The sequence below is a fragment of the Vulpes lagopus genome, chromosome 10 (genome assembly GCF_018345385.1).
Source record: "Vulpes lagopus strain Blue_001 chromosome 10, ASM1834538v1, whole genome shotgun sequence".
In the NCBI taxonomy this organism is placed as follows: domain Eukaryota; kingdom Metazoa; phylum Chordata; class Mammalia; order Carnivora; family Canidae; genus Vulpes; species Vulpes lagopus.
In genome coordinates, this window is record NC_054833.1 from 56,507,056 (window position 1) to 56,532,999 (window position 25,944).

General features: G+C 50.3%; 1 protein-coding gene across 3 annotated transcripts in view; it reads right to left on the reverse strand.

Moving 5' to 3' along the window:
• Window positions 1-948: 948 nt before the first annotated feature.
• Window positions 949-25,944, reverse strand: part of ZZEF1 (zinc finger ZZ-type and EF-hand domain containing 1) — a 101,392-nt gene continuing 76,396 nt past the window's right edge. For all 3 annotated transcript variants that reach the window (XM_041770433.1, XM_041770432.1, XM_041770434.1), the window contains 17 exons: window positions 24,620-24,759; window positions 24,025-24,302; window positions 22,937-23,111; window positions 22,279-22,411; window positions 18,175-18,368; window positions 16,551-16,670; window positions 15,081-15,272; window positions 14,004-14,104; window positions 12,740-12,875; window positions 12,292-12,651; window positions 10,885-11,028; window positions 10,313-10,481; window positions 10,053-10,151; window positions 9,280-9,445; window positions 4,948-5,101; window positions 4,398-4,469; window positions 949-3,063 (listed from right to left, as the gene is read on the reverse strand). In XM_041770433.1, the coding sequence (XP_041626367.1) occupies window positions 2,983-3,063; window positions 4,398-4,469; window positions 4,948-5,101; window positions 9,280-9,445; window positions 10,053-10,151; window positions 10,313-10,481; window positions 10,885-11,028; window positions 12,292-12,651; window positions 12,740-12,875; window positions 14,004-14,104; window positions 15,081-15,272; window positions 16,551-16,670; window positions 18,175-18,368; window positions 22,279-22,411; window positions 22,937-23,111; window positions 24,025-24,302; window positions 24,620-24,759 (2,714 nt within the window). In that variant the 3' untranslated portion in view covers window positions 949-2,982. The remainder of the gene's footprint in view (window positions 3,064-4,397; window positions 4,470-4,947; window positions 5,102-9,279; window positions 9,446-10,052; window positions 10,152-10,312; window positions 10,482-10,884; window positions 11,029-12,291; window positions 12,652-12,739; window positions 12,876-14,003; window positions 14,105-15,080; window positions 15,273-16,550; window positions 16,671-18,174; window positions 18,369-22,278; window positions 22,412-22,936; window positions 23,112-24,024; window positions 24,303-24,619; window positions 24,760-25,944) is intronic.

Consider the following 25,944-nt stretch of genomic DNA (forward strand, 5'->3'; position numbering starts at 1 on the left):
GAGTCCTCTCGCTCTCCATGTCTTCATGCTCCCTGAGTCCTCCTGCTCCCTGTTCTCCTTCTCTCCAGTCCTCCCACTCTCCATGCTCCCACTCCCATGTCCTCCCGCTCCCCATGTCCTCCTGCTCTCCAGTCCTCCCGCTCCCCATGTCCTCTCGCTCCCCTTGTACTCCTGCTCTCCATCCCCCACAGCACACGGCTCAGATGGCCTCTGGTCCGAGTACTCGGGGCAGAGGGACTCGGTGAGTAAGAAGCGTGCAGAGGGATGCCACGGAGACTCATCCTGGCCTGAGAGATGGTGAGGGTGGAGTCTGGGTCTCAGCCGCTGCCCCCAGTCCCTGGAAGGCTGTCCTATGCTCTGGGGTGATGTGTTGGATGCTCCCAGCTGGAGGCAAGGTGTCTTGATGGTCAGAGATGGCCAGCTCCCCCTAAATGTCTCTCCTAACTCACCCAAGCCAGCCTTCAGGTCCAGGAAGGTGGCCAAGAGGGGACAGCCGTGCACTGCACAGCAGAGACCCAGGGAGCCAGAAGGATGAGGAAGCCAAGACCCAAAGACAGGCAGATGTCAGTCCCGCACTGAGAGGTAGGAGCACGGCAGCCCTGAGAGCTGTGCGAGGCACTGGGTGGGGGGCGTGGGGGGTGGAGAGGGTGTGACTGGCTGGAGGGGCTGACCCGCGGACACCAGCATGGGTGCAAACCTCCAAGAAGCCGCTGTACAGGCGTGACGCAGAGGTGAGCATGGACTTTGCCGTGTGGCACCAGTCCTGGCTCAGCCTTGTAGAGGAGCTGCCGCCTGGAGCTAAGACCCTTCTGGTCCCGCCTACCCCGAGGCCCAGAGATTCCAGCAATTCCATCCTTCTGGGCCTTGCAGATGCTCCAAGTAGGGTCCTCACAGAGGCAGAGGAACAGGACAGGAAAGGAGGGGTAAAAAAACACACACACAGTTGCATTTTTATATATAGAATTTGTACAATATATTTCTCTTCATTTGTATATTTTACCCACAACTTAACATCTTTTTTACAGGCTGAACGTGCTCAGCTTGATATAATCAAAATTCTTTCTTTCAAACAAATAAGAAAAATTCAAAATCGTAAACCCGTAAGAAAACAAATTAAAAACGATGATGAAAATAAGTCACCCCTCCCACTGGGAGCAGTGTCCATGTTACAATATACAGGATTGGGGTCAGAATCGCTTTATCAGGCACATGTTTCCACGACACCGCTGTCTCCTACCTGGCGGCTTGGCCTCGACCAGTCTTGGCGTCCACTGCTCTAGACACTGTGGGCCCGCGGATGCAGGGAGCAGAGGTGGAGGTGGGGTGCAGGGTAGAGCGGCAGCTGAGCAAAGCGGAAGCTGGGGGGCTCTGAGCAAAGTGGGGCCAGAGTGGCCAGAAGGACAGGGGTGAGAGCAGAGAGCAGCTCCGTGGAGGCCGGCCTCTCTATAATTCAGCCTCCTGACAGGAAGACAGCGGGCAAAGGCGGTAGTGACGCCCTGAGAGCTGTGACCCTGCTGCCCACCTGTCTTGGCTCGGTCAGCCAGCCTGGTCATGAGCGCGGACGGCAGGAGGCCAGGTGGGGAATGTACTGTCTCGTCTCCCAGGCCCCCTGTGTTGGAGCCGGGGCCCCCAGAGAACATGGGGCTTTCCCAGGGGTACAGCAGGGTGAAAGCACCCAACACCACGGGCCCAGGCCTCGGGCCTCTGCACAGCGTTTCAGGGCCTGCCCTCTGCTCCTCCCCTGGGCCCCTCACAGGACAGGTGGGCTGGGAGCCAAACTCCAGGGCTAGGGGGCCGCCCCTCAGACTCCTGACCCAGAAAGCACTTCCACAGGAAAGCCTTCCCACCCAGACCCTGCAAAGGGAGTTTTGGAGGCCATGGTGGTGCTAACCTGCTCAGCGTGGTCCTGGCTACAAGAGGCCTTCCCCGGGCCCAGACGCCATCCTGCACTGGCTGCTGGCTCAGGTGCTATCCACGCCAAGTGCCACTAAGGCGCGGCCATGGCCCACCTCGCTCCCCGAAACACGGCTTTGGAAAGAGAGTGATCATTCTGCGATCATTAGGAGAATGGGAAACAGCATTCACTAGAACTAATGCAGTTACTGCCTCGTCACAGCCAAATAAGCAAGCACTCCCAGAGGCGATGCGGTGTGTGACTATGACCATGGAGAAGAAATAAAATCATATATTTTTTGTGTGTTTTTTGTTTTTTTTTTTTCACTTCTAAAATAAGTTCTCATCGGATAACACTTCAAGTCTTTATGTATAGAAGCTTTCACATGAACCGTGTGTCCTCTGAATGACCATTCCTTTGGGCGCCCCTTGAAGCCTCACAAGGCAGTCGTACAGTTGTTCTAAAAACATCAGGTGGAAATTGAAATATGTTAAAACAGCTAAATGTAGGCATGCTGGGAGCCGGTGTGTGAGCAATGCACGTGGGCGGCCTGCTGGCATGTCCACGGGTTCTCAATCTCACCGAGGACATTGCGCGACAGCCAGGTGCATGCTTGGGGACCAGGGGGAGGCCAGGACAAGCTCGCAGCAGCTTTGGTCTGGATGCCCAGTCTCAAGAAAGCGCAGAAGAGCTCCCAGGCCAAGCAGGGGCTGCTGAGGTCCTGGCGAGAAGGCAGCTCTGGGCAGACTGTGCTGACGTGAGGGCAGGGCCAGCAGCTCCAGCTCATGGACGTACAACCCCATCCACACAGGCTTCTTTCAGATCCTTCTGGGCTGTGGCTTCCACTGGAACCAACCCTGGCGAAGGTAGGTCTCCTTTCTCAAGGGCTCTGTCTGGCTGGCCGTCCTCATGCGCTGTGCCGTCTGCAGGAGGCTAGATGGTGATGCGGTGCATTCTTGGAGGTGGAGTACAAGTGGGAACTGAGGGGAAGCCAGGCACGGACGCCACAGCCTCTTCCTGAAGGAGTTCAGATGTCTGCTCTCAAGTCCTGGGGCTGAGCAGCTAGTTGCATGTGCGCCGTTCCAGGGCTAACACTCAACGTTCCAGAGGCGGGTCGCCTTGTTTGGGTAGTTGATGGCCAGGCTGATAGCAGCGACGTTCTGCAGGGCCTGTGGAGGGACAAAGGGTCACTGCCAACATCAAGAACCACGTGTCTGCTCATTCATGAGGTGTGGCCTGGACAGGACCCTCAGCGGAGCACTCATGTCTGGGGAGCAAGGCAAACACGAGCCCCAAGTGGTTCCCCTCACCCAGAGGAGCAGCCCAGAGACAGAGACAAATTCTCTCTCTGTGAACATAGGGTGGAAATATTATCACTGCTCCGAGGGGGGAGGGCAACGCTGGGGCCTCAGTGGGCCTGGAGGACCAGCCCAGCACGGCAGGAGCAGAGGGCGGCAGGGAGACAGGCAGAGCACGTCCAGCACCACGGACAGGCTGGGGGTCAGAGTGAGGGCCGGAGGCCGGCCAGGGGCCAGGTGGGTGGGAGGGGCCAACAGGCTCGTGTGGCACAGGCTCCCCGTGCCATATGGTTGAACCTCAAACTCTGGCTGCGCATCCTGAGCCCTGAAACGAGGGGTCGGGGGCACTGTGGGGAGGAGAGAGACCTTCCTCTGCCCACGGGGCTCAGGACCTCCTAGTTGATGCGGATTCCTGCTTCCAAGCAGGCACCCAGAACCTCCCCCCGGGCCAGATGGGCCTGCTCCCGCGTGACCCTGGGCAAACTCCTGTTGGAGCCTCAGTGTCCCCACAGGTGCCCAGGAGAGTGGGACCACAAGCTCTCTCACAGTCAAGGGGTGTCTGTGTGGTGGCAACCGTCACAGCGATGCTGAGACCTGATTCTGCCCTTGCCACCTGCACGCTCTCAAGCATGTGGGGACATTCCCAGAGGTCTGTGCGCGCCGGGACAATGGCAAGGCGCCAGTTGGAGGCCTTCTGCCAGGATGGATGGAACGTCCACCACCCTCCTCAGGAACGATTTTATTTTGAAAAATATAGTTGTTTTCTCACAGAATGTTACTATTAACATGGAATGAGTACACTATTTCTTACAATGAACTAATGAATGTTTCAGTTTTAATTTCTAAACTTAAAGTCTAGTTTAACGTCTAGCGGCATATGATCAATACGTAAAACACACATAAGCAAAAGCTTTTTAGGATGCTCAGTAACTCAGCAGAGTGGGACCAGACGGTAGGGAGTTCTACCAGGGGAACCTGACCCCGAACCCTGAGGGAACCTCAGCACGCTGTTAATTTAAGGCACTGGTTGTTTCGGTTTCAAAGACACCAATCCTTGCTAGCATCCTCCAAGCCACGACCCCACATGAACAATGCTGATAAATGGGCCAAGTGCTCTCGGACACCAGGAGGCAACCGAGTGGGGACAGAGCCCCATGCAGACCCCGGGGACGTGGTGATGGCCAGCTCTGGCGGAGAGACAGTACCTGTGCCGCGCAGCGGAGAAGGTGGTCGTCCGTGGTCAAGGCCAGCAGATACTCCTGCAGCAAGCCGAGCTCCTGGGGAGGGGCACAGGGGCAGAGGCAGCGAGCAGCACCCAGGGGACACCAACCCAAAAGCACACAGTCTCGCCTGGTGATGCCAGGCACCTCACTCGAGGGCTGTAGAAGGCGCTGGACCAGGAGGAGCCAGAGGCCTGGTTCTGGGGACTCTGCCCTGACTCATGCACGGGGGGACCTGGTAGGGGCTCCTTCCTCATGTGGACACCGGGGGGTAAGCCAGAGAACTCTGAAAGGCCTCTCATGTCTCACATTTAGTGAGCCGCCTATGATCGGGGAGGAAGAACCAGAAGAGCCCCTCATTTCATTTTCTAGAACACACTCCCGGTAAGGACTGAGCCAAGGCAGTTCTTCCCCCATGGGCTTTAGGCCTGACCAAGTAGGCAGCGTCCCTGGGGGTCGGGCAGAGCGGGGATCTGGGGCTGCAGGCCACACCTGCCCAGCCGGGTGGCAGAGGTGGCACCCGCGGAGACCTCACCTGGGCACGGTTCTCGGTGACGAAGAAGAGCTCAGTGAGGGCACGGTGCAGGGGGAGGAGGATGCCGGGTGAGGTCACGTCCTCGAACAGGCTGTACTCCATGTGGGTGAAGAGCTGCCACAGGGGCTTTAGCAGCGCAAGGTCACAGAGGTCACTGTGGGGAGCGGGGCCAGACGTGAGACAGACGCCAGGGATGGGTTCCCCCCACATCTAGTAAAGTCATGACCTTCCCCCAAAATAGCTAAAAATATTCACTAGCAGCAGAGAGGAAAGGAGCAGAACCCCCACGGGGGCTCCAGGAAGCAGGGACCCTGCAGCAGGCACAGAAACCATCTCAACGGTTGCTGTGAAGAGATTCCACTGATGGTGGGAAAATCCTGAGAATAATGTTAACGGGGAAAAAAGCAACACATAAAACTACACATACAAAATAACACTAAAAAATGAAAACCCAGCTGTACACACAGTGCTGTGACCGTGATAAACACAATCCACCCAACACATTCTCCGCGCTTGTCCCAGTCGATTTCCTAGACTTTCTGCAATGCTCACTGCCTCAACAATCAGACCACAAGACATTCACATGGCAGTGACAACCGTTATCACAATCTTAGGCTCACAAACTCAAGAAATGTGCTAAAGAGGTTGCCTGGGCCAGAGCCCTTCACCATTCCCTGGGTCTCTGCTGAGACTCGCTGACACGTTCGGCTCAGAACGTGCTTTTTTTTTTTTTTTTTTTTTTTTTTTTTTACGGGGTACAACGTTCCTTTTTTTTTTAATTTATTTTATTTTATTTTATTTTATTTTTTATTTTATTATTTATGATAGTCACAGAGAGAGAGAGAGAGAGAGAGGCAGAGACATAGGCAGAGGGAGAAGCAGGCTCCATGCACCGGGAGCCTGATGTGGGATTCGATCCTGGGTCTCCAGGATCGTGCCCTGGGCCAAAGGCAGGTGCCAAACCACTGCGCCACCCAGGGATCCCTCAGAACGTGCTTTTAATTCCACTTCAACACCCTTCAGAGAAGAAAAGTTACGATGCGAATAATACCCTGGGCCTCGCTACACGACTTTATGCATGTATCACCTTAAATTTTGCCTTTTATGTGGTGTGTGACCTTTTGTATACCTACTCTCGGAGCCAATCCCTTCCTCCTGGAGAAGCCAGTCTTCCTAAAGCATAGCAATGGGAAAACCTGGCCTGATGCAAAGGGACAGCTCAACAGCTGTAGGAAAGTGCTCAGGGAGCAAGGTCGATGCAACTGTGCAGCCCACCCCGCTTCCATCCGTCCATCTGTCCGTCCGTCCGTCTATCTGCCCACCCCAGGGGCTGAGGAAGGTCTGCATGTAGCAGGAGTGCACCTACAATGCAGCCAGGAAGGGCCCAGCGCCTGATGACAGTTTCCAATCCATCACTCAACCAGACAGTTCTCACTGCAGGACATGGCAGCACCAACAGCCACCCCACTGGCTCTCTCCCTCCTCCTGCCAGCCTGCACACACACAGATGGCGCCCCCTGACTTGCTTATGGCCCCATCCTATCCCTGAAGACGACCTGTTACTCAGACATCATCACTCCACTGACTGGCACCCTGTGTCTGTGTGTCTTAAAAATGCTGGGGGGAGAGTGCCTGGGGGGCCCAGTCATTTAAGCATCTGATTCTTGATTTCGGCTCAGCTCATGATCTTGAGGTCATGACGTCAAGCGCCCCCCCTTCCAACATTGGACTCTGTGCTAGGCGTCTGCTTAACACTCTCTCTCCTCTGCCCCCCACCCCACCCCACCCCACCCCCAGCTCACATTCTCTATTAAGAAAAGAAATGCTAGAGAGAAAGACTGACCCCTGACAGGCCAGGGTGCGAGTGTGGACAACGCATGTGGCACAGCTGCCAACACTGCTGTCTACGATGAAGAACAATGTCTTTAATCCCCACATCTACTCAACACTCTATGGGAGACCCTGGCTCGTGCAAACAGGCCAAAAAAAAAAAAAAAAAAGGTTTCCAAGGACCAAGAGGAAAATCTAAAACCCGTTATGATTTGTGGGGTTTGAGACAACAGGATTGTGCTCTGAACATTCTATACAAACCCTCTTAGAGTCAACAAACAGAGCATGGTCATTGCACACAAAGGAAATACACAAAACTTAATTATATATGAGCAAAAACAAAAATAAAAATTCTAAAAAAAAAAAGAAAAGAATTCTAAAACATTAACTGCAATGGCATCAAAACCATTAACTACCTAGAAATAACTCACGGAATGTTGTGTGGGCCTCTCCACAGAAACCTGTGGAACATCATCAGACCCGAGCAGTGGAGGCCTGCAGAGGAGCTGACACATAATGGCGGTGGAGCAGGGGACTCAGTCTTCTCAAGAATCAAACAAAATCCCATCAGGTGAAGAGGTGTGTGCGTATGTCATGCACAGACAACAACACGTGCATTAGGAACAATACAAAGTCCCAGAGGCTCTAACCAGAGCAATCGAACCAGAAAGAGAAACAAAAGGTATCTACATTGGAAAGAACATGTGCAACTGTCTGTTTGCAGACGACATTCTATACAGAAAACACCAAAGATGCCACAGAAACACTGTTAAAACTACTAAACTCAGTAAAGTTACAGGACACAAAATCAATACAGAACATCAGTTGCATTTCTATACACTAACGAGCCATCAGAAAGAGAAAGCAAGGAAACAAACCAATTTACAGTAAGATAAAAAAGAATAAAATACTTAGAAATAAATTTCAACACAGGAGGTAAACAATTTGTACAACGAACACTGTAAACATTGATGAAAGAAACTGAAGACACAAATAAGTGTAGGGGACAATTTGTGTTCCAGGACCCCAGGAATACTGTTAAAATGTTCATGCTGCCCAAAGCAATGTACAGATTCCATGCAGCCCCTATCAAAATCTCAATGGCATTTCCACAAAAATAGGAAAAACAATCCTAAATTCATATCAAACTACAGAAGACCTTGAATAAACAAATCAATATTGAAAAAGAACGAAGCTGGAGGCATTGCACTTACTGATCTTAAACCATAATACAGAGCAATAGTAATCAGAATAGGATGGTATTGAAATAAAAACAGGCATAAAGACTGATGTACAGGACAGAGAGCTAAGAAATAACCCAAGCATATACAATTAATATTTGACAAAAGTGCCAAAAATGTGCCATGAGGAAAGGACAGTCTTGTCAACAAATGTGTTGGAAACATGGGACAGCCACATGCACAAGCACGAGGCTGGCCCCCGTCTCTTACACCACACACAAAACCAACTCAAAGCAGACTAAAGAGTTGAATGTGAGGACTCCAGCTGTACAACACCTACAAGAAAACATAAGGAGTAAGCTCCTTGATGTTGGTCTTGGCAATGATTTTCTGAATTTGACACTGAAAGCAGTAATAAAAAAGTGGGACCATATCAAACAAAAAAGCTGCCCAGCAAAGGAGACCAGCGACACATGAAAAGGCAGCCTATGGAATGGAGGAGCTACATAAACCACAAACCAGGCGAGGAGTTAATATCCAAAATATACAAGGAATTTGTACAACTCAATTTCAAAAGAACCCAAATAACCTAATTGAAAAATGGCCACACAGGACCTGAGCAGACATCTTGTCACAGAAGACATGTAGATGACCAACAGACTCACGGAAAGACAGATGCTGTACATGTCTCATCATCAAGGATATGCAAATCAAAACCCAGAGATCTTGCCGTGCCCATGGGAGCACAAGTAACTCTCCCGTGGGTATGTACATGCACCACATTTGTGTTATCCACTCTTGCACTGATGGGCACTCCGTTTGTTTCAACAATGTACTGTGAACATCTGAGTGTAGGAGACCCTGCCATTTGTGATACCGATGGACCATGAGGGCATTGTGCTCAGTGGAATAAACCAGAGAAAGACAAACCCTGTGACCTCACATATATGTGGAAACCAGAACCAACCAGATAAACAAACTCATAGACACGGGTGGTTGGTAGGGGCTGGGGGCGAGGAGAGGAGGAGGGGCTGGGGTGAGGAACAGATGGGGAGGGGCAGGGATGTGAAAGAAAAAGCAATTAAGCTTCAAGAACTCAGGAAATATCTTCATGACCCCAAGATGGAAAACGGCAAAAATTTCCTAAACACAACACAACAAAAGCACTACAATGTAAGAGAAAAGACTGATGAACTGCAAGATATTAAAATTAGAAATGTCTTTTCATCAGACTCCACTGAGAGAGAAACGCAAGTCCCAGTGTGGGAGGAGGGGCTTACGGTGCAAACTCCCCGCAAAGGACCCATGCACATCGGCTCACCTGTGGGTGCAGCATTGCACAATCCTCAGAAGCAGGTGGATGGCTTTCAATCGCTGATGACCAGTCTGGCGACAAGCCACCCCCACCAGCCACTCCCAAATTTTGGCCAGTGGGAGGTGTGGCACAACTCTTTCTTCTGACAACATCTGCTTCAAAATCTCGAAGCCTGGCCCACACCCACAAAACACAGTTATTTTTAAAATACTAGCTGCTTAAGTTTTAATAAATATAAAAATATAATAAAACAACCATGATCATTTAAATTTTGCCTAAAATTATGCCTTTTATAAAAGCAACACAGAAACACCATTTTCAGTTTTCCCTTTTTGCAAAATGCCCTGCAAATTCTTTTCTTTCTTTTTTTTTTTTTTTTAAAGATTTTATTTATTTATTCATGATACACACACAGAGAGAAAGAGAGAGAGAGAGGCAGAGACACAGGCAGAGGGAGAAGCAGGCTCCATGCCAGAAGCCCGACGTGGGACTTGATCCCGGGACTCCAGGATTGCACCCTGGGCCAAAGGCAGGCAGCTAAACCACTGAGCCACCCAGGGATCCCTGTGCCCTGCGAATCCTAAGAGAAAAAGCGTGTCCGTAGGACCCCGGGGAACAGGTGGCTCTTGTATCCATTTATGTTTATGTGTGCAGGATATGAGTGCAAGTCTCGGAGGAAAGCACCTGCTGTGACGCTAAGACCAGGGACACTGCAGCACCTGCACACATGGAGGGTCCCTGGCGCGAAGGCCACACAAAGGAGAGAACAGAGCACAAACCTGTCTGGAATCGGCCCAGGTGTCCGGCTGTCACAGTGAACTTGTAACCCCACTCCGTGTTGCTCATGTCAGAGGTGAAGCGGTAGTATAGAGTATCCCCTGGGTCACAAAGAAACAGAAACAGCTCAGGACACTGCAGCAACAGGGAATGCAAGTGACGTGCTCCTGATGAAAAGGGCTGACCCTGTGTGACCCCCCACAACACCCCTCTCCTTGGTACTGATACTAAGAGCCCAGAAGACCGAGTGCTCCTTTACTACCTGGAAGCTCAAAATCCTTCCATTTCTGCTGAGACCCACTGAAAGTGTGTCGATCCTGCTGGAAGTCGCTACTGCTGGACATGGCTAGCTCGTCACAGCCCTCCTCTGTGCTACACTGCGAGTCAAATTTGATCGAGAGGTAGATTGCACCAGGGATGTGAACTTTATCCTGGGGAGGGGACACAAGAACACTGTCAATCCTGATGGTCTGTCTCTGGCCGCATCCTGTAAGTGAAGGGGGACGGGGAACGCACTGGCCATGAGACGGAGGGCAGGGGACCCCGAGGTGCAGCCAGCCAGGTTCCCGGGCCCACACTCAGTCTCCCTGTTGAAGGTGCCAAGGGTTCCCTGCAAGGACACTGCTGCAGGAAAAGTGACCTCCCCCTGGCCCAGAGGCCCTTGTTTCCTATGAAAACAGGGTCGGAAGACGGGGCTGGGGAGGCAGACTGCAGCTCACACTATGGGAGCCCCTTCTCGGCCAGGGCTGCCTGAGGGGAACGGCCACTGTGGACGATGATGAATCCCTGGCGACCCTCACGGTCGGGTCTGCCAGCCACGTGTGCAGGCCATACCTCAAAGCTGGTGTTGTTGTTATACGGGTGCTTTGACTCTCTCACTTGCACCTCCATCCCCGGCTCCTCCATGAACTGGCAGGCGGCCAGGGCCATGGTCCCCAGCATGCTCCCTCGGCAGCCCTGAAGCACCTTCCGCAGGATCTGGGGGACAAGAGGCAGGAAGGAAGAGGCGTCCATTTCAACCCAAGGCCCATCCAGAGGGGCTGGCTTCACCCTGGGCCCTGGCCCCACCTCTGGGCCAGCTCCCTCAGTCGCCCCTCACTGGGGACCAGGACACTCTGTGCCTCCTGGAAACACTCTGTGGGAGCTCTGAGGGAACCAACAGAGCCGCTCAGAGGGGGGCCCGGGTCCGTAAGAGTCCTGAGCCAAGCACGGGGATGCACAGAGAAATAATCACAGTCCAAGGGCACACATGCTGCATCATGTGGAAGTGGGGACTCCGGGGGAGGCCATGCTGCTCTCCGGCACCTCCAATGAGAGGCGCTGCTGCCAGGACCCCAGGGACTGCGATCTCCACTCAGGGACTGAGACACCGAGTCTCTGGGTTCTGAGATGGGCAAGTCAGGGAAGACAAGGAACGCTCACTTCCTGAGGAACCTTCCCGTAGGCCATGCTTGAGCCCGTGTGAGACAGGGGGAGGGCGTGTGGCATGTGTTGCTGCCACGACGAGGGGGATGATGGGGTGGCAGTGATGTGATACAGGTTTTCTGTGCTCAGAAGCTGGGAAGGTGCTGACAAAACTTCCCAGCTCAGCTGGAGGTGGTGCCCATGGAGTCCCCCGCCCAGACCAGGCCGTGTGGTTCTACGTGGCCCCTCTGGGTGTGTTCACCCCAGGAAGCCTCGCTAGCCCTGAGACTGCTCTCAAAGACGACACTGAAGATTTGACATTAAGAATGAGACCAAAACCAGAGGCCTAGACGCTGAGACCTGGAGTGCGGGGTTAGACTACGGACCACACTTGCCTTCCAGAGGCTGGGGGCCTCCGACAGCTTACAATACAACAGGTGCAAGTGCCCTGGGGCAGACGGCCCTGGTGGCTTCCTGGACCATGGGAATAGGCCCTCAGCCATAACTCACTCCGTGGCTTGGGCTTGGCATGGTATGACAAGTGATGGGCTAGGAAGGGTGCAAAGCCAGGCTCCATGGGACAGCGATGGAAGGTTCTCTCCACACATCTAGTCTGCATCAGGCTATGAACTCAGCTCTGGGCCAGCACTTGCAAGAGCCCAGCCATGAGCCCCCTGCCCCCGACCCCACATCTGCTGCACCACAGCTGTCACACAGCCACACGGGTCACCTCCCTCCAGGAGGGTCCTCACCAGGGGGACCTGTTCAAGTGTGGGGAGTGGGGGCAGAGGGTGAGCAGAGAGGGCGAGGGCCTAGCCCAGCCTGCTTCACAATCACCTTCTCCCACTGGTGCTTCTCCTCCAGCTGCATGAACATGTCCAAGATGTAGGTCATGTGGGCAGGGCCGCTGAGGTCCAGGGTGTCCTCGCTCACCGGTACGTGCCCCGGCCACTCGGCGAGCAAGGATGCCAGCACATGGCGGGCATACAGGACAGCTGTTGCCTCGTTTACGCGGAACAGGTACTCCCGGATGGCCCGCTTGCTCTTGCCATTCAGCTCCTTGTGCAGGAGGGCGGTGCTCTTGCTGCGCCGCTGTTTGGCGTAGCTATGCTGCAATTCACTCTCGGTGCTGGAGATCAGCTTCTGGGTCACAGGGTTGGATTCGGCCGTGGCCTGGTCACAGCGGGCAGGCCGGGACTGCAAACCCAAAGACCCCCGTTACCATGGCCTGCGCCCTCACCACCAGGCAAGGCAGGGGCAGACACCAAAGGCAGAGGCAACGTACCAAACACGGTAAGATGATCATGTCTGTATCCACGGCTTTGGTGCTCTGTTCCTCCAGTCTCAGGCCCCTACTGGGCTGCCATCTCTGAGCCAGGGTGCGAATCCTCTCGTCTGTGGTGAGCTCATCCCCATCAAACCTGGAGAGAAGGGCACAGGGCTGGGTTCATACACACAGGACACCAGGAGTTCAGGCCGCAGCAGTCAGAGCTGCTCTCCTGGTATTCTGCAATCACAGCACTGCCCCCACGTTCCGCCATCTAGACTCAGGCACTCACTGCCTCTCACATGCAGATGTCCTTATACATCCTGCTGGCAGGAGACATGAACCATCCCTCAGGATCCATGCTCCCTTATCTTGGAAACAAAGTCCCCAGAACTTTTAGCAAGACACACAACCGCCCAGCTGTGACAGGGTCCTCAGCCCCTCTTCAACTACCCAGGGTAATGCCAGTAGGTTCTTGCCACAGGAGGAGCCTACCCTCAAGCAGCTGGGTGGGGGGTGAACCCTTCTACCTCCCCCCCCTTCCTCTGGGCTGGAATGCAGGTGGGTATAGGTGAGCCATGTGATGACGCACAGGAGAGCAATACCCCTGGGGCACAGGACCACTGCACGGGGCACATCCGCCTACCCACCCTGGATGCCACGAGAGGGAAAACCAGTTCTATCTTCCTGGACCCCATATCTGTGGGTTGCTTAGTTACAGCAGCTTAGACTGGACCCTGTCTCATTTTGTAGAGGACTTGAGGCAACATTTAAGAAACACAAGAAAATAGAAATATAAAATAACACAAAAGAAAAACTAAATTGGAATTGAATGTAAGAATAAGAAGTCAAAAGTAGGATGTGACAGGACAGAGGGGAAATTGTTGCAGACAGGTAAAGTTCCACACGCATTTGGGAGCAGAGCCCAAGCAGCAGTTCCAAGCTTCCTGACCAAGAGAAAGGCACATTACTAACTTTACAATAAGCCTTAGGGAAAACCCATGGAAACACCGTGCAGGGGTAAACACACAGCACCCTGCCCGGGGCAACAATGCAGGGAGCCTGGCATCAGCCTGCACCCAGGAGGGACACACAGCATAGCACAGAGACGACGCAGCCAACACGGCGGGGTGGGCTTCCACGGCACTTCACGAAGCCATGAACCAGTTCCACATGTTGGCCTCGCAGGGGATGTGGCCCACAGCTTGCTGGCAGGAAGCCATCACGGCCCTGCCCTCTGTGTCCTTCCATCCCCGTGTCAGCTGCACCGCGGCTCCCTCACCTCTTCTGAACCTCCAGGAAGAAAGAATCCGTCCTTTTCATCTGCAGCTCGTAGATGGCCCGGAGGATGTGCAGAGGAGCATTGAGCGCATCGTGTGCCATCTGAAGGCCATGGGAGGAAGCACGAGAGATGATTTAAAACTGCTACAGGTGGAACACCTGGGTGGCTCAGCAGTTTGGCACCTGTCTTCGGCCCAGGGCGTGATCCTGGAGTCCCGGAATTGAGTCCCACACCGGGCTCCCTGCATGGGGCCTGCCTCTCCCTCTGCCTGTGTCTCTGCCTCTCTCTCTCTCTCTCTCTCTCTCTCTCTGTGTCTCTCATGGATAAATAAAAAATCTTAAAAAAAAAAAAACAAACCAAAAAACTGCTTCAGGGCATCCTTATCCTCTGAACTCAAAACGGGTAAAACGGTTTTCCAAAGTTACCACGGGCTATAATTACTGAGTATCATGTGGTCACTTAAAGCAAATAAAGTTATAAGCTCTAAAACTTGGACTGTAGGATCTGCTCTGCTACTAGAAATACTCACAGGAAAACGTAAAGCATGGAAATACGAGGCCATCACGTGCAACAGCTGCCACCCACCGCAATGCGCCCACTGCTCGCTGCTTTGCAGATGCCATGTACTAAACTTTGACAACTGGCACCTGAGTCCAAAGAGGTGCTTCCTTCTGGTTTCTGAGTAACTATACTTGCTTTTCCCATCCCCACCCCACACTCTCTGACTCTCCCAGCAGTCACGGAATGTGCAGGGAAGAGCGTATCCCCAGGGAACATAAATAAGAAAATGCAACTCAGAAGCCACGAGGGGACACCATGCCTGGAAGGGCTGCAAAGTATCAGCAAAACTGCATGTGCTTACTTCACGGGACAGATATTTAAAGCTTTTAGACCCAAAAAGCCTAAAAACTACTGTTGCAAGAGCTTCTTTCTTCTGGATCAATTCTGCACGATTCAGACTGAGTCTTCAGGAAGTGACCTCTCAGCACGTCAGACTGAGGCATTTTCACACAAAGGGAGCAAAGAATCCATCCCTCGGAGTTCCCTCTCCGTCCACACCTCAGCCCCAGAACTCACCAAGAAACATATTCTGGTGGGCTCGTCCAGGCTCTCCAGAGGGTCTAGCTTCTTTTGGTCTGGCTCACCAGGGCTGCTGACTGTGCCATCCACCTCCTCCTCTTGGTCTCCTCTCTCATCTTGCTCCAGGGCTGTGTGCTCAGCCGAGGTGTGGCTCTCCTTCTTGGAGGAGTACAGCATGATGGACAGGATCTGCAGATGGGAAACAGGCAGGGCAGGGGTGTGGTGGTGCCATGAGTGAGGACGTCATGCAGATCTCTAACCCTCAGATGGTACAAAATATTTGCCCTAACTTTGTAAAAGATACAGCAATTCCCAAGACAATGTAAAATTAATAAAAACAAAACAAAACATGTTCAATTTACCTGAAATCAAAAAAATACCTACTGAAACCACGAGGGATTGTTTACTAACTTTGCTGCTGACAACGTCAATTGGGCTCACTTTTAGAACGCACTTTGTTAATGAAATATAAGGAACTATGACAATATCTCCTGCCTCTGACCTAGCCAGTAACTCACCTTTTAGGAATTATGTAAAACGTGCTATGGTCAATGAAGCTGAAATCCACCCTCATGTTTCACTTGCAGCCATTACCCTGGTGATTCAGGGAAGTGGCCACCGCACGCGCTCACTGCGTCTCAGTGCCACGCACTGTTTAACCTGCGTCTATGCGTGTGACAGGGACGCAGATGGAAACAACCAGAATAAGGCAATACATAAAATATTAACAAAGGCTGTGTTTGTGGGGCAGAATTTGAAGTTTTCCTTTCTTTTCCAGATTTCAAATTTTCTGCACTGTGGTTCTATTACTTGAGTCATAAAAAAATTTCGTTTTAAAATGTTTCCTCTGATGCTCTCCAGGTTTTGCATTATAACACTTCAGCAGTTTCCTGAGACCTAAGCAAACCTTCTCGTGGCGCCAGAGTGCAGGCTCTTGGCACTCAGCCTGTGTGTGACGGAGCGCGGCTGGTGGACCTCCGCCCGCACAGCAGTCTTTCTTGGACCTGCGGCTGCCCCTCAGTGCACAGAACCACACAGAACCTCAGTAATGCCACAGAGAAAAATCTGAGGTCCAGGAGGAACTGTGAGAAGGTAAAAATTATTGACTTAAATCCTTCATAAAATAAACATGACCGAGGATAAATTCAGAGTTAGGGACAAAGGGAAATGATAATTCAAGGACACACTTCATCACTGTGGCGCCATGAGTGGCCGTGCGCGTCCGTAACATACTTCCCCTCTGGTGTTCTCTAAACAAACATCAGATTCATTCTCCCCTGACAGGGAGGGCAGGGGTCGGAATCCCTGTTTCCAAGACGGAACACAAATCTAGGCTCGGCTCTGGGACTGCACAGCATGGCATGCACAGGGCAGTGCTGGCCATGGCCACCCCACTACTCAGTCCACGCAGGGACCTACCCACCAGCAGCAGGCAGTGCAGCAGCAGGACCCACACCCACCGCTTACCTCCAGATCCCGGAGGAGCCACGTTTTACTGAAACCAGTCCCTTTGCTGCACTTTTTCACCAGCAGCTTCAGCAAATCCGTCTGAAGGAAGGTGGTGTGGGTCTCTTCAAAACTGTGAGCCTGCCAAACACAAGGGACACCACCTGCCGCTGCCTCAAGGGAAGTAGCACAAGCCGGATGGGAGGAGCCCAGTCCCATTGAGTGGCCCAGGTCACGGCATGCAGAAATCCCAGAGTTGGCAGGAGGATGAAACGGCGAGCCTCAGCCCTCACCTGAGTCCATCTGCTCAGTACGTCCCCGTCAGCATCCTGCACCAGCAGCTCCCTCCAGGCTCTGCCTTCCCAAAGGCTTCCCTGTGTTCTTTGGACCAAAGCCTAAATTCCGACTCATGGCAGACGGTGTGCTGCAGACCCCCTGCCTGCTCCCCTGCTCTCTGTCCTGAAGGCCTGGGGGTATCCTCCTGCTGCTGACAACCACTCTCCCTGCACATGTCGCTCTGCCCAGACTCCTCATCCACCACTTCACGTGTCACCACCTTGCAGGGCCCGTGCTGTGTCCCTGGCAGGTTAGACTGTCAGCCCACCTTCTCTTGAGGTCAGTGCCACACAGCTCCACTTGGCTCTTGTTGCTCAACAAATATGTATCAAAACAGATTCAAAGAAATAGTTTGTGCCCTCAGGGCATTTATTTTCTCTTTCCTACCATAATCAAACAACTAAAACAAGGGGTGCCTGGGTGGCTCAATCGGTTGAGCATCTGCCTTCAGCTCAGGTCATGATCTCAGGGTCCTGGGATCGAGACCCGCATTGGGCTCCCTGCTCAATGGGGAGTCTGCTTCTCCCTCTGCCTCTCCCTCTCTCTCTCTAATAAATAAGATCTTAAACAAACTAACTAAAACAAAGCAGGTTGTGATAAATGCCGTGGAGGCAACAAATAGCAGCTGCAGAGCCTCAGAGCCCTCAACACGTGCTCAGAGCTGGGCCAGAGCCAGACCCCATCCATGCTGACTTTGTGTTGCCAAGCCCTTCTGTGGCAACCTGGGCAGTTCTGCCCAAATCCAGGGACCCACAGGCTATTAAAATTAAACTCTTCTCTCATGGCAACTTCTGAGGGGAAGATCCTCCTAAAGGTGATCCCTTCCTTTGTCAGGCCCCTCAGGTACCAGAAGACCCACGTTCCCACAAGCAGGGGCTTCTTGTCTGACACCAGCTACCTCCCACCCCTGGCTCCTGACGTATCTGCTCCTTCCACCCCAACCACCAAGCCTATGGCTACGGGTTCCACGGGAGGCTGGTCCCCTGGCTCTCTTCTCCTTGCCCTATGATGGCCCCAAGGGAAGTGGGAAACTATTCTCTCCAGTTTCTGCCCATCTGCCATGGTGCCATGCCCATCAGGCAAATACTTGGTTCCATGAAACAGTACTAAAAAAAATACAAAGAACTGATACTGGGAAAATTCTGTTTCCTCCCTAAAATTATCCTTGTGCAAGACCCCAAGCATTCCCAAAAATAATCATGATTCTTTGGCTAACCACCCACCGAAATTAGATGGCACTTCCTTGCAGTAAATGCCCCACAGACACTAAATCACAGCAATTCACTAGCAACTGGAAAGTCACCATTACCTTTAGTGTTTTATACAGTCCTTTCAGGGCCAGAGACAGGACCCATGTTGCTTCTACTGCCTCGGGACATTGGCTGTCCATACTGGTCTGCAGAAGGTGACTGGCGATAAAAGCAAAGTGCTGGGAGTACTGGCTCAGCTGGGCCTGAGAGCTGCTGCATTCCTGTCCTTTCTGGACCAGCTGGTAGTCCTTCACTGGAGGGTGATGTCAGGCAGGAAGAGAAAGGCATGAAAGTACAGTGAATGCTTCCTGCAGCTAAGGCTCTTCCCCAGTAACGTGCCTTACCAAAGCAAGAACTGCAGGTCCCAAAATACAAATTGCCCTGGCTTCAAACCCAGCCATTACATTCAAGGCTGGCTTGCAGGTGAGCACAGAAATGGCACTGGGCCACCAAGAGAGACAATTTACATGCCTACTACTGTGCACAAACAGGCTGTCTCCAAGTGTTAAAGGGACTTCTTAATAGAGCATGGAGGTGGGACTTCTACTTCCAAACAAAACTAAGACAGACTGGATAGATTCTCCTATCCTAAACAATCAGAGCATTAAAAAATATATAAGAAACAATGGTTTGCAGACACGAGGCAAAAAGTAGTACAGGACTATGATCCCTGATAGAAGAGACATAAACCAGAGCAGCCCTCCCACCACCTGGCTTTCAGGAGACATTTCCAGGCTCTAGAACAGGGACCAGAAAGCTAAGCAGAGTCCTATAGGTCTCAGTGAACTGATGATAAAAAGGTGAGCTTTCAGGGAAGTCAAGGCAGCAAGAATTTATGGGGCAGATGATCACAAAGAAGGGAGACGCACAGATAGAGAGAGGGTTTGGGGGACCTCTGTGCAAAGCCACAGAAGCTTCCTCTTGGCTGAGTATGACCCGCACAAACATGTGGCAAGAAACCACCTAGTTCTAGGAAAGCAGTAGGATGAACAATTCTTGGAGCTCACAGAGCTGGGACTATTGTCTTTCCCCCAGTGAAAGTAGATGTTTCTTTGAGGGGGAGAGGGAGGACAAAACTATTTGAAGACAGGGACGCCTGGGTGGCTCAGTGGTTGAGCTTCTGCCTTTGGCTCAGGGCCTGATCCCAGATTCCCTCAATGGAGTCCCACACCGGGCTCCCCATAGGGAGCCTGCTTCTCCCTCTGCCTGTGTCTCTGCCTCTCTTTCTGTGTCTCTCAGTAATAAATATATAAAATCTTAAAAAAAAAGAACTATTTTGAAGACATAATAGTTCAAAATTTTCTGAATTTAATAGAAACTGTAAATCTACAGATCAATAAGCCCCCAAGAAGAAACAAATAAAATCACGTCCAGGTATATCCTAATTAAAATGCTAAAAAACAATGACTAAGAAAAAAAATCTTTAAAGTACCCAAGGAAAAGAGACACATTTGAAGAGTAACAGAGAATGAGAGCAAACCTTGTGGTAGAAACTAGGTATGCCACAAGTAAATGGATCAAAACCTTTTAAGTATTCAAAGAAAAACTCTTGGCCTAGAATTTCATATGCAACAAAATTATCTTTCGAAGATAAAATCAAAATAAATATAAATATTTGGTAGGACAAATCAAAAGTTCTGTAGCAGCAGACCTGTGATACAAGAAATGTTAAGGGAGGTTTTTCAGCTTGAAGAATGATACCAGGTAGATACCTGAGTTTACACAAAGGAATGAAATGTACCAGAAATGATAAATATGTCAGTAAGTAAATATAAAATATACTGTTTTTTCATTTTAAAATCTTTCTTAAAGTACCTTTTATTTTTTTATTCATTTAAATGAGAATTCTTTTTCTAAAAGATGTATTTATTTATTTGAGAGAGAAAATGTGTGTGCATGTGAACAAGCTGGGGGCAGGGCACAGAGGAAGATGGAGAGAGAGAGAATCTTAAGCAGACTCGTCCCAGTGTGGGGCTCAATCCCACTACCTGAGCTGAAACCAAGTGTTGGATGTTTTACTAACTGTGCCACCCAGGTGCTCCAAAATATCTGACTTTTTAAAGCAAAAATAATGTTTTATTCTGAGGTTTATAATGTATAGAAGTAAAATGTGTGACAATTACAGCACCAAGGAATGGGGGTTAGAAATACAAAATCCATGCTTCCTCACTACATGTTAAGAGGTAGAATATTATTTGAAGGTAGTCCCAGCCCTCCCGGCTGGAAGGCAAGCGCTCCGTTAGGTGGCAGGGCACGGCTCAAAACTCCACTCAGCAGAGCTCACTCACTATGCCCCGAGGCACACGCAGGAGCGTGCCCAAGAAATCCACTTTAAATGGAAAGACAGGGCAGCCTGGGTGGCTCAGCGGTTTAGCACCAACTTCGGGGCATGATCCCGGAGACCCGGGATCGAGTCCTGCGTTGGGCTCCCTGCATGGAGCCTGCTTCTCCCTCTCTCTCTCTCTCTCTGTGTCTCTCATGGATAAATAAATAAAACCTTTTAAATAGATAGATAGATAGATAGACAGACAGACAGACAGACACAGACAGGTCACAGTGAGCATACACACCACATGAATGTCAGTAATAAAACAAATGCTAGAGAAGCTACATAAATAGTAAAGTCAATTTCAGCCAAGGAATATTATCAGACATAAAAAGGATATATTTTGTACTGAGTTGAGAAACAGTTATGGTTAGAGTCCTCAACACTCCTCTCTCAGTAATCATTAGGACAGACAGAAAACCAGTAAGAGCATGGAAGACAACACTATCCACTGATTTGACCTGAATGACATCTACAGCCAACAACCCAGTATATGAATCTCTTTTTTTTTTTTTATTAAGGATTTTTTATTTATTCATGAGAGACACACAGAGAGAGAGAGAAAGGCAGAGACACAGGCAGAGGGAGAAGCAGGCTCCATGCAGGGAGCCCGACGTGGGACTCTATCCCGGGTCTCCAGGATCACACCCTGGGCTGCAGGCGGTGCTAAACCGCTGAGCCACCCCGGCTGCCATATGAATCTCTTCAAGTGCATATGGAACCTTACTCAAAACAGATCAAATTCTGGACCATAAAACAAGTTTCAATAATTGTAACAGGACTAAAATAATTCAAAGTATGTTCTTTGACCCCAAGGGAATTAAACTTGAAATCAGTAACACAAAGATATCTGGAATATCCCCCAAATATTTGTAAATTAAACAATAAACTCAGGTGCCTGGGGGGCTGAATCGGTTAGGCATCTGCCTTCAACTCAAGTTGTGATCCTGGGGTCCTGGGATCAAGTCCCGCATTGGGTTCCCCTCAGGGAGCCTGCTTCTCCCCTTGCCTGTATCTCTGCCTCTGTGTGTCTCTCGTGAATGAATGAATGAATGAATATGAATGAATAAATAAATAAATAAATAAATAAATAAAATCTTTAAAAAAAAAAAGATTTAGTATAAATATACAACAGTTGAGAGAATGCAGTATTTGAGATAATGGTGTGTAACAGAACCCTAAATAGACACACACTTCATCTGCCTTACTTCTCTCAGTCCAACAGAGATGCCAGGATAATTCAGTGGAGAACTAGTTTGTTCAACAAGTGGTCCTGAAACAACTGGAAGTTAATATGCAAAAAAGAAAAAGGAAAAGAACAAGAACCCTGGTCTTTACCTCACACCACACACAAAAGTAGCACAGACAATGCTAATGCTGAAGCTGAATGTTTCAGAAGCAGAACTACGCACATACACTGACATACTCCAAGTGTTTCATGTTCGGCAAATTAAGTCAAAGGTCTTATATTTTCACTGTTCTACTTATCAAGCAAAATGGAAAGGGATACAAACGTCAACACAATTATTCAGTTATTTTACATTCATGTAGCTTCTGATTCCACGATATGTTTAAATTACCCTAGAAAACAAATCATCAGCCAATGACAGTATTAGACGTTCAGACCCTAAACCAGAACTCCAAAGCTGTGTATACAAAATGATGGCATGGCAAGACCTTTCCAATCTACCCTCATTTAACCATATCACTTCACAGATGAGGAAAAAGCAGCTCAGGGAGTTATAACTTAAGCAAGAACCACAGTTATCTTCACTGACTTCAGGGTATGCAGTCATTTGACAGCTCCCTTCTAAGAAAAAATAATTAGGCTTGGGACCTGTTTTCCTTTTCCGGGTTTTGACATCAACGATCACAGCCCTGTTCTTCTCCGTGAAGTGCTTCAAGATGATGACATTATGTGGCTCATTGGCATGATCCACATACACACAGCGGGTCCCCACGCAGAGGACCTAGAATGTGACAGAGACCAAGAAGGCAACTCAGAAGGCAGCAGACACAGGGACGGACCCATAACGGGACACAAGCCCATCCTCTGTTTGTGCCACAGCTTCTATAGGGGCTCCAGGATGGGCTCTCTTGAGTCCAGCACCCCACCCCCCCGTACAGATGTGGTTTACATGCCCACAGGATGAAGCCATGTTTTCACAGCCCTCTCTGTTCCAACCAATTGTGAGACATGAGGATTAAAATGAGATCAAGATGAATGCCAAGTGAGAAACAACCATACTCAGAAGTTCTCTGTAATTTAATAGATTCATTACCTATTATTTAAAGTACTGGCTAATAAAATGAGTCAAATAGCTAAAATGTTAAAAATGCAGTTGAACAAACCATCCCATAATCCTGAAAGTATACCAATACCGTAAATGCAAATCATGTAACTGAAGGAAAGAAACTCCCAAAAATATATGCTATAGAGAGCCTGCTGTATGCAACAAGGACGGGAAGGTACGCTGGGCCTTGCAGTGCTATACCTGTGGGAAGCCGACCAGCACAAGCAGGGTGAAGATGTTGGTGTGCTTCAGCTGGAAAGGCAGCTGCCTGATACAGTGGTCTGTGAAGGCGGCGATGACGTCACGCCACAGTGGGGCACTGTTGAGGGACCGCAGGATCTCTGCCATGGAGCATGCCCAGTCCAAGCCCACCCGGCTGGAAGGCAAGCACTCCGTTAGGTGGCAGGGCACGGCTCAAAACTCCACTCAGAGCGTGCCCAACAGCCACTCACCCAATGGTTCAAGAACTTCAGAACAAAGCCTCTGTCACCTATACACTCAATATACGGTTAGATTTTTTTAAAAAAATCTCTGTAAAAAGTCACACACCCATGTGCACTTGTGCACAATCACATTTACACACAGATAAAACCTAAGGAGGAAATATATTAACACAGCACCAGGTGCATTAAGATGGCACTTGTGGGGGATGTCTGGCGGATGCCTGGTGGGCTGAACATCTGACTCTTGATTTTGGCTCAGGTTATGATCTTGGGATCATGGGATCAAGCCCTAGGACAGGCTCTGTGCTCAGTGGGACGTCTGATATCGCTTTGCCACCGTACTCCCTATTCAAACACTCCTGCTCTCTCAAATAGTAAAAAAGAAAAGAAAAGAAAAGAAAAGAAAAGAAAAGAAAAGAAGAGAAAAGAAAAGAAAAGAAAAGAAAAGAAAAGAAAAGAAAAGAAAGAAAAGAAAAGAAAAGAAAAGAAAGAAAAGAAAAGAAAAAAGAAAAGAAAAAAAGATGGTGCAGCTGGGTGATTTTTTCCTCCATTTTCCATATTTGATATTGTGATTATGTTGCTTTATAACAAAGATAGACCTATTTTCTTGAACCCCAAAGCCTGTACTTATTGCTGCCAGGAAAAAAACCCACCAGAATATACACCATCAGAAAGTTTAACCAGCAGATAGTGCCCAGATGTGAGTTTTAAGTACAATTTTAATGTCAGTTGACACCTTTTCTACTAAATCTCATCCTAATCTCACCAGAGATGCCTAGACACCAGCACCCTGGATTCAATCCACAGCCAAATCATGGACCTAAAGGGCGGAGTGTGGGGGGCTACCTGTCCAGACACACGGCTCCCAGGCTAAAGAGCAGGTGGGTGGTCTTCCAGCCATCTGGCACCACAGAACTGTCCCCTGCTGCAAACAAGGTATGCTTGGCGGAGAGGACTTTCACCACCGCAGCATCCACCTCCGCTGGTAAAAGGCGGGTGATGAGCTGGCCAAGAAGACCCAGCGTGAGGTGGTAGGTCTCATTCAGGTGGCCTACGTTTGAGATGACAACCTGAAACATGAGTGGGAGGACGTGCTCCAGGTCTATCACGGGGACTGTGGGGTCCTGCCGAGAGAGGGAGAGATGCCTGTTTACCATGGAATCCACGTTAACCACAAATGAACACTGAGCCTGTTCACATCTTATTCATAGCTGGCCAGCTGCCAAAGGGACTATGCGGTGTCTTCACCAACAGCTGCATACAATCACGTGTGAACATTCTCCGGCATCATCCTGTGACACTACATCTAACTATACAGCTCTCAGGGACACACAGATGGTTCTTAACAGGTGGTTTCAGTACACGGCTTTCCAAAAAAATGTATTTTTCCACATATACCACCACCCCTCTTCCAGAGAAGAAAATACCATTTGTCTCTTACCAACTTTAAGGGAGGTAACATGGCTGCTAGTAATCCCAAAATCCTCTTCTGGGAACACTCAGCAAACACCTGCTCAGGACTTGGAGTAACCGCCTTTTCCTCGATGGACTCCTGAGACAACATGACTGTATTCTCAGCATCTGAGTTATAAAACATCAAATGTTCGGATTTTGCCAGGTTGTGAACACGTACAAATAGGCAAACAAACATGCTGCTAGACAACAGAGACCATCCTGCTCCAGGAGGCCTTCCCGACCACCCCACGAAAATGCAGAGCGCCCCCAAGTCTGCTCTCTGGGGCTCAGGCCACTTTCACCTGTAACACATCAAACCACTGATATGGGTTATCTGTCTGTCTCCCCTGAGGTGTATGCTCACCACAAGCACCCAGAGCTGGACCTGGAGCACGGCAGGTGCCCGGTGAGCGCCTGAGGAAGGAGTGAACCACATGTGGACCGGGACTGACCAGGAGAGCCGGCCTGTTATCTGGAAGGTGGAATTACATGCACTGCACAGATGAGCACGCCCCACAGATGGGGCAGGATGCCAGGAGCTCACCTCTGCCTCCGTCAGGAAGCAGGCAGGTGAACAGATGCTGCCGCCGTGGTTGCCCCAAGAGGAGGCTCTTCAACCCATGGCACCTCCATTGACCTTGAAATGCAGCTCTGAGTTTGCCGCAGCCGTCCCAAGGCAGACAGCTCAGGCCCCCACAGTGGAGCGACACTATACCCTCCAGGGCTCCAGCCCCATGCACCTGTCCATGGGACTCCCCGTGTATTAGCCTGGGGGCTTCCCACTCTGGGGTTTTTGCTCCTGTTGCCCAGAAACCCCTTCCCCACAGGGGAGGGTAGCACAGCTAAAGTTCCTCGCAGCCCAACCTTTACGAGGCTTCCTGTGGATACTGTCTATTCCAGTTAGACACCAGTAGGTGCCAGCACCCACTCATCACTCTCTCCTGGACAGAGTCGCATTCCTACTCAGATTACAGTGACCTTAGTCTCCATCTTCCCAGACTGCAAGCTCCATGAGGGCAGGAGCTATATGTGTGTGTGTGTGTGTGTGTGTGTGTGTGTGTGTGTCTGCCTGTTGTTCCCTGCTGTACCCCCCACACTCTAGCAGACTGCTTGGCACATAGAAGACACAGTAAATTCGGGAATCACAAGGGAGGAGAGCAGACAAAGTGAAGGGAAGTGGACTTTCAAAGTGTTATTAGTACCACCGATGCAAAACTGAGAAACCAGGAGCCCATGGTCACTAGCCAGTGCAATACATCACTCAGGGATAGGTCTGTGAGCATTTAAGATAGAAGAGATGAAAAAATAAAA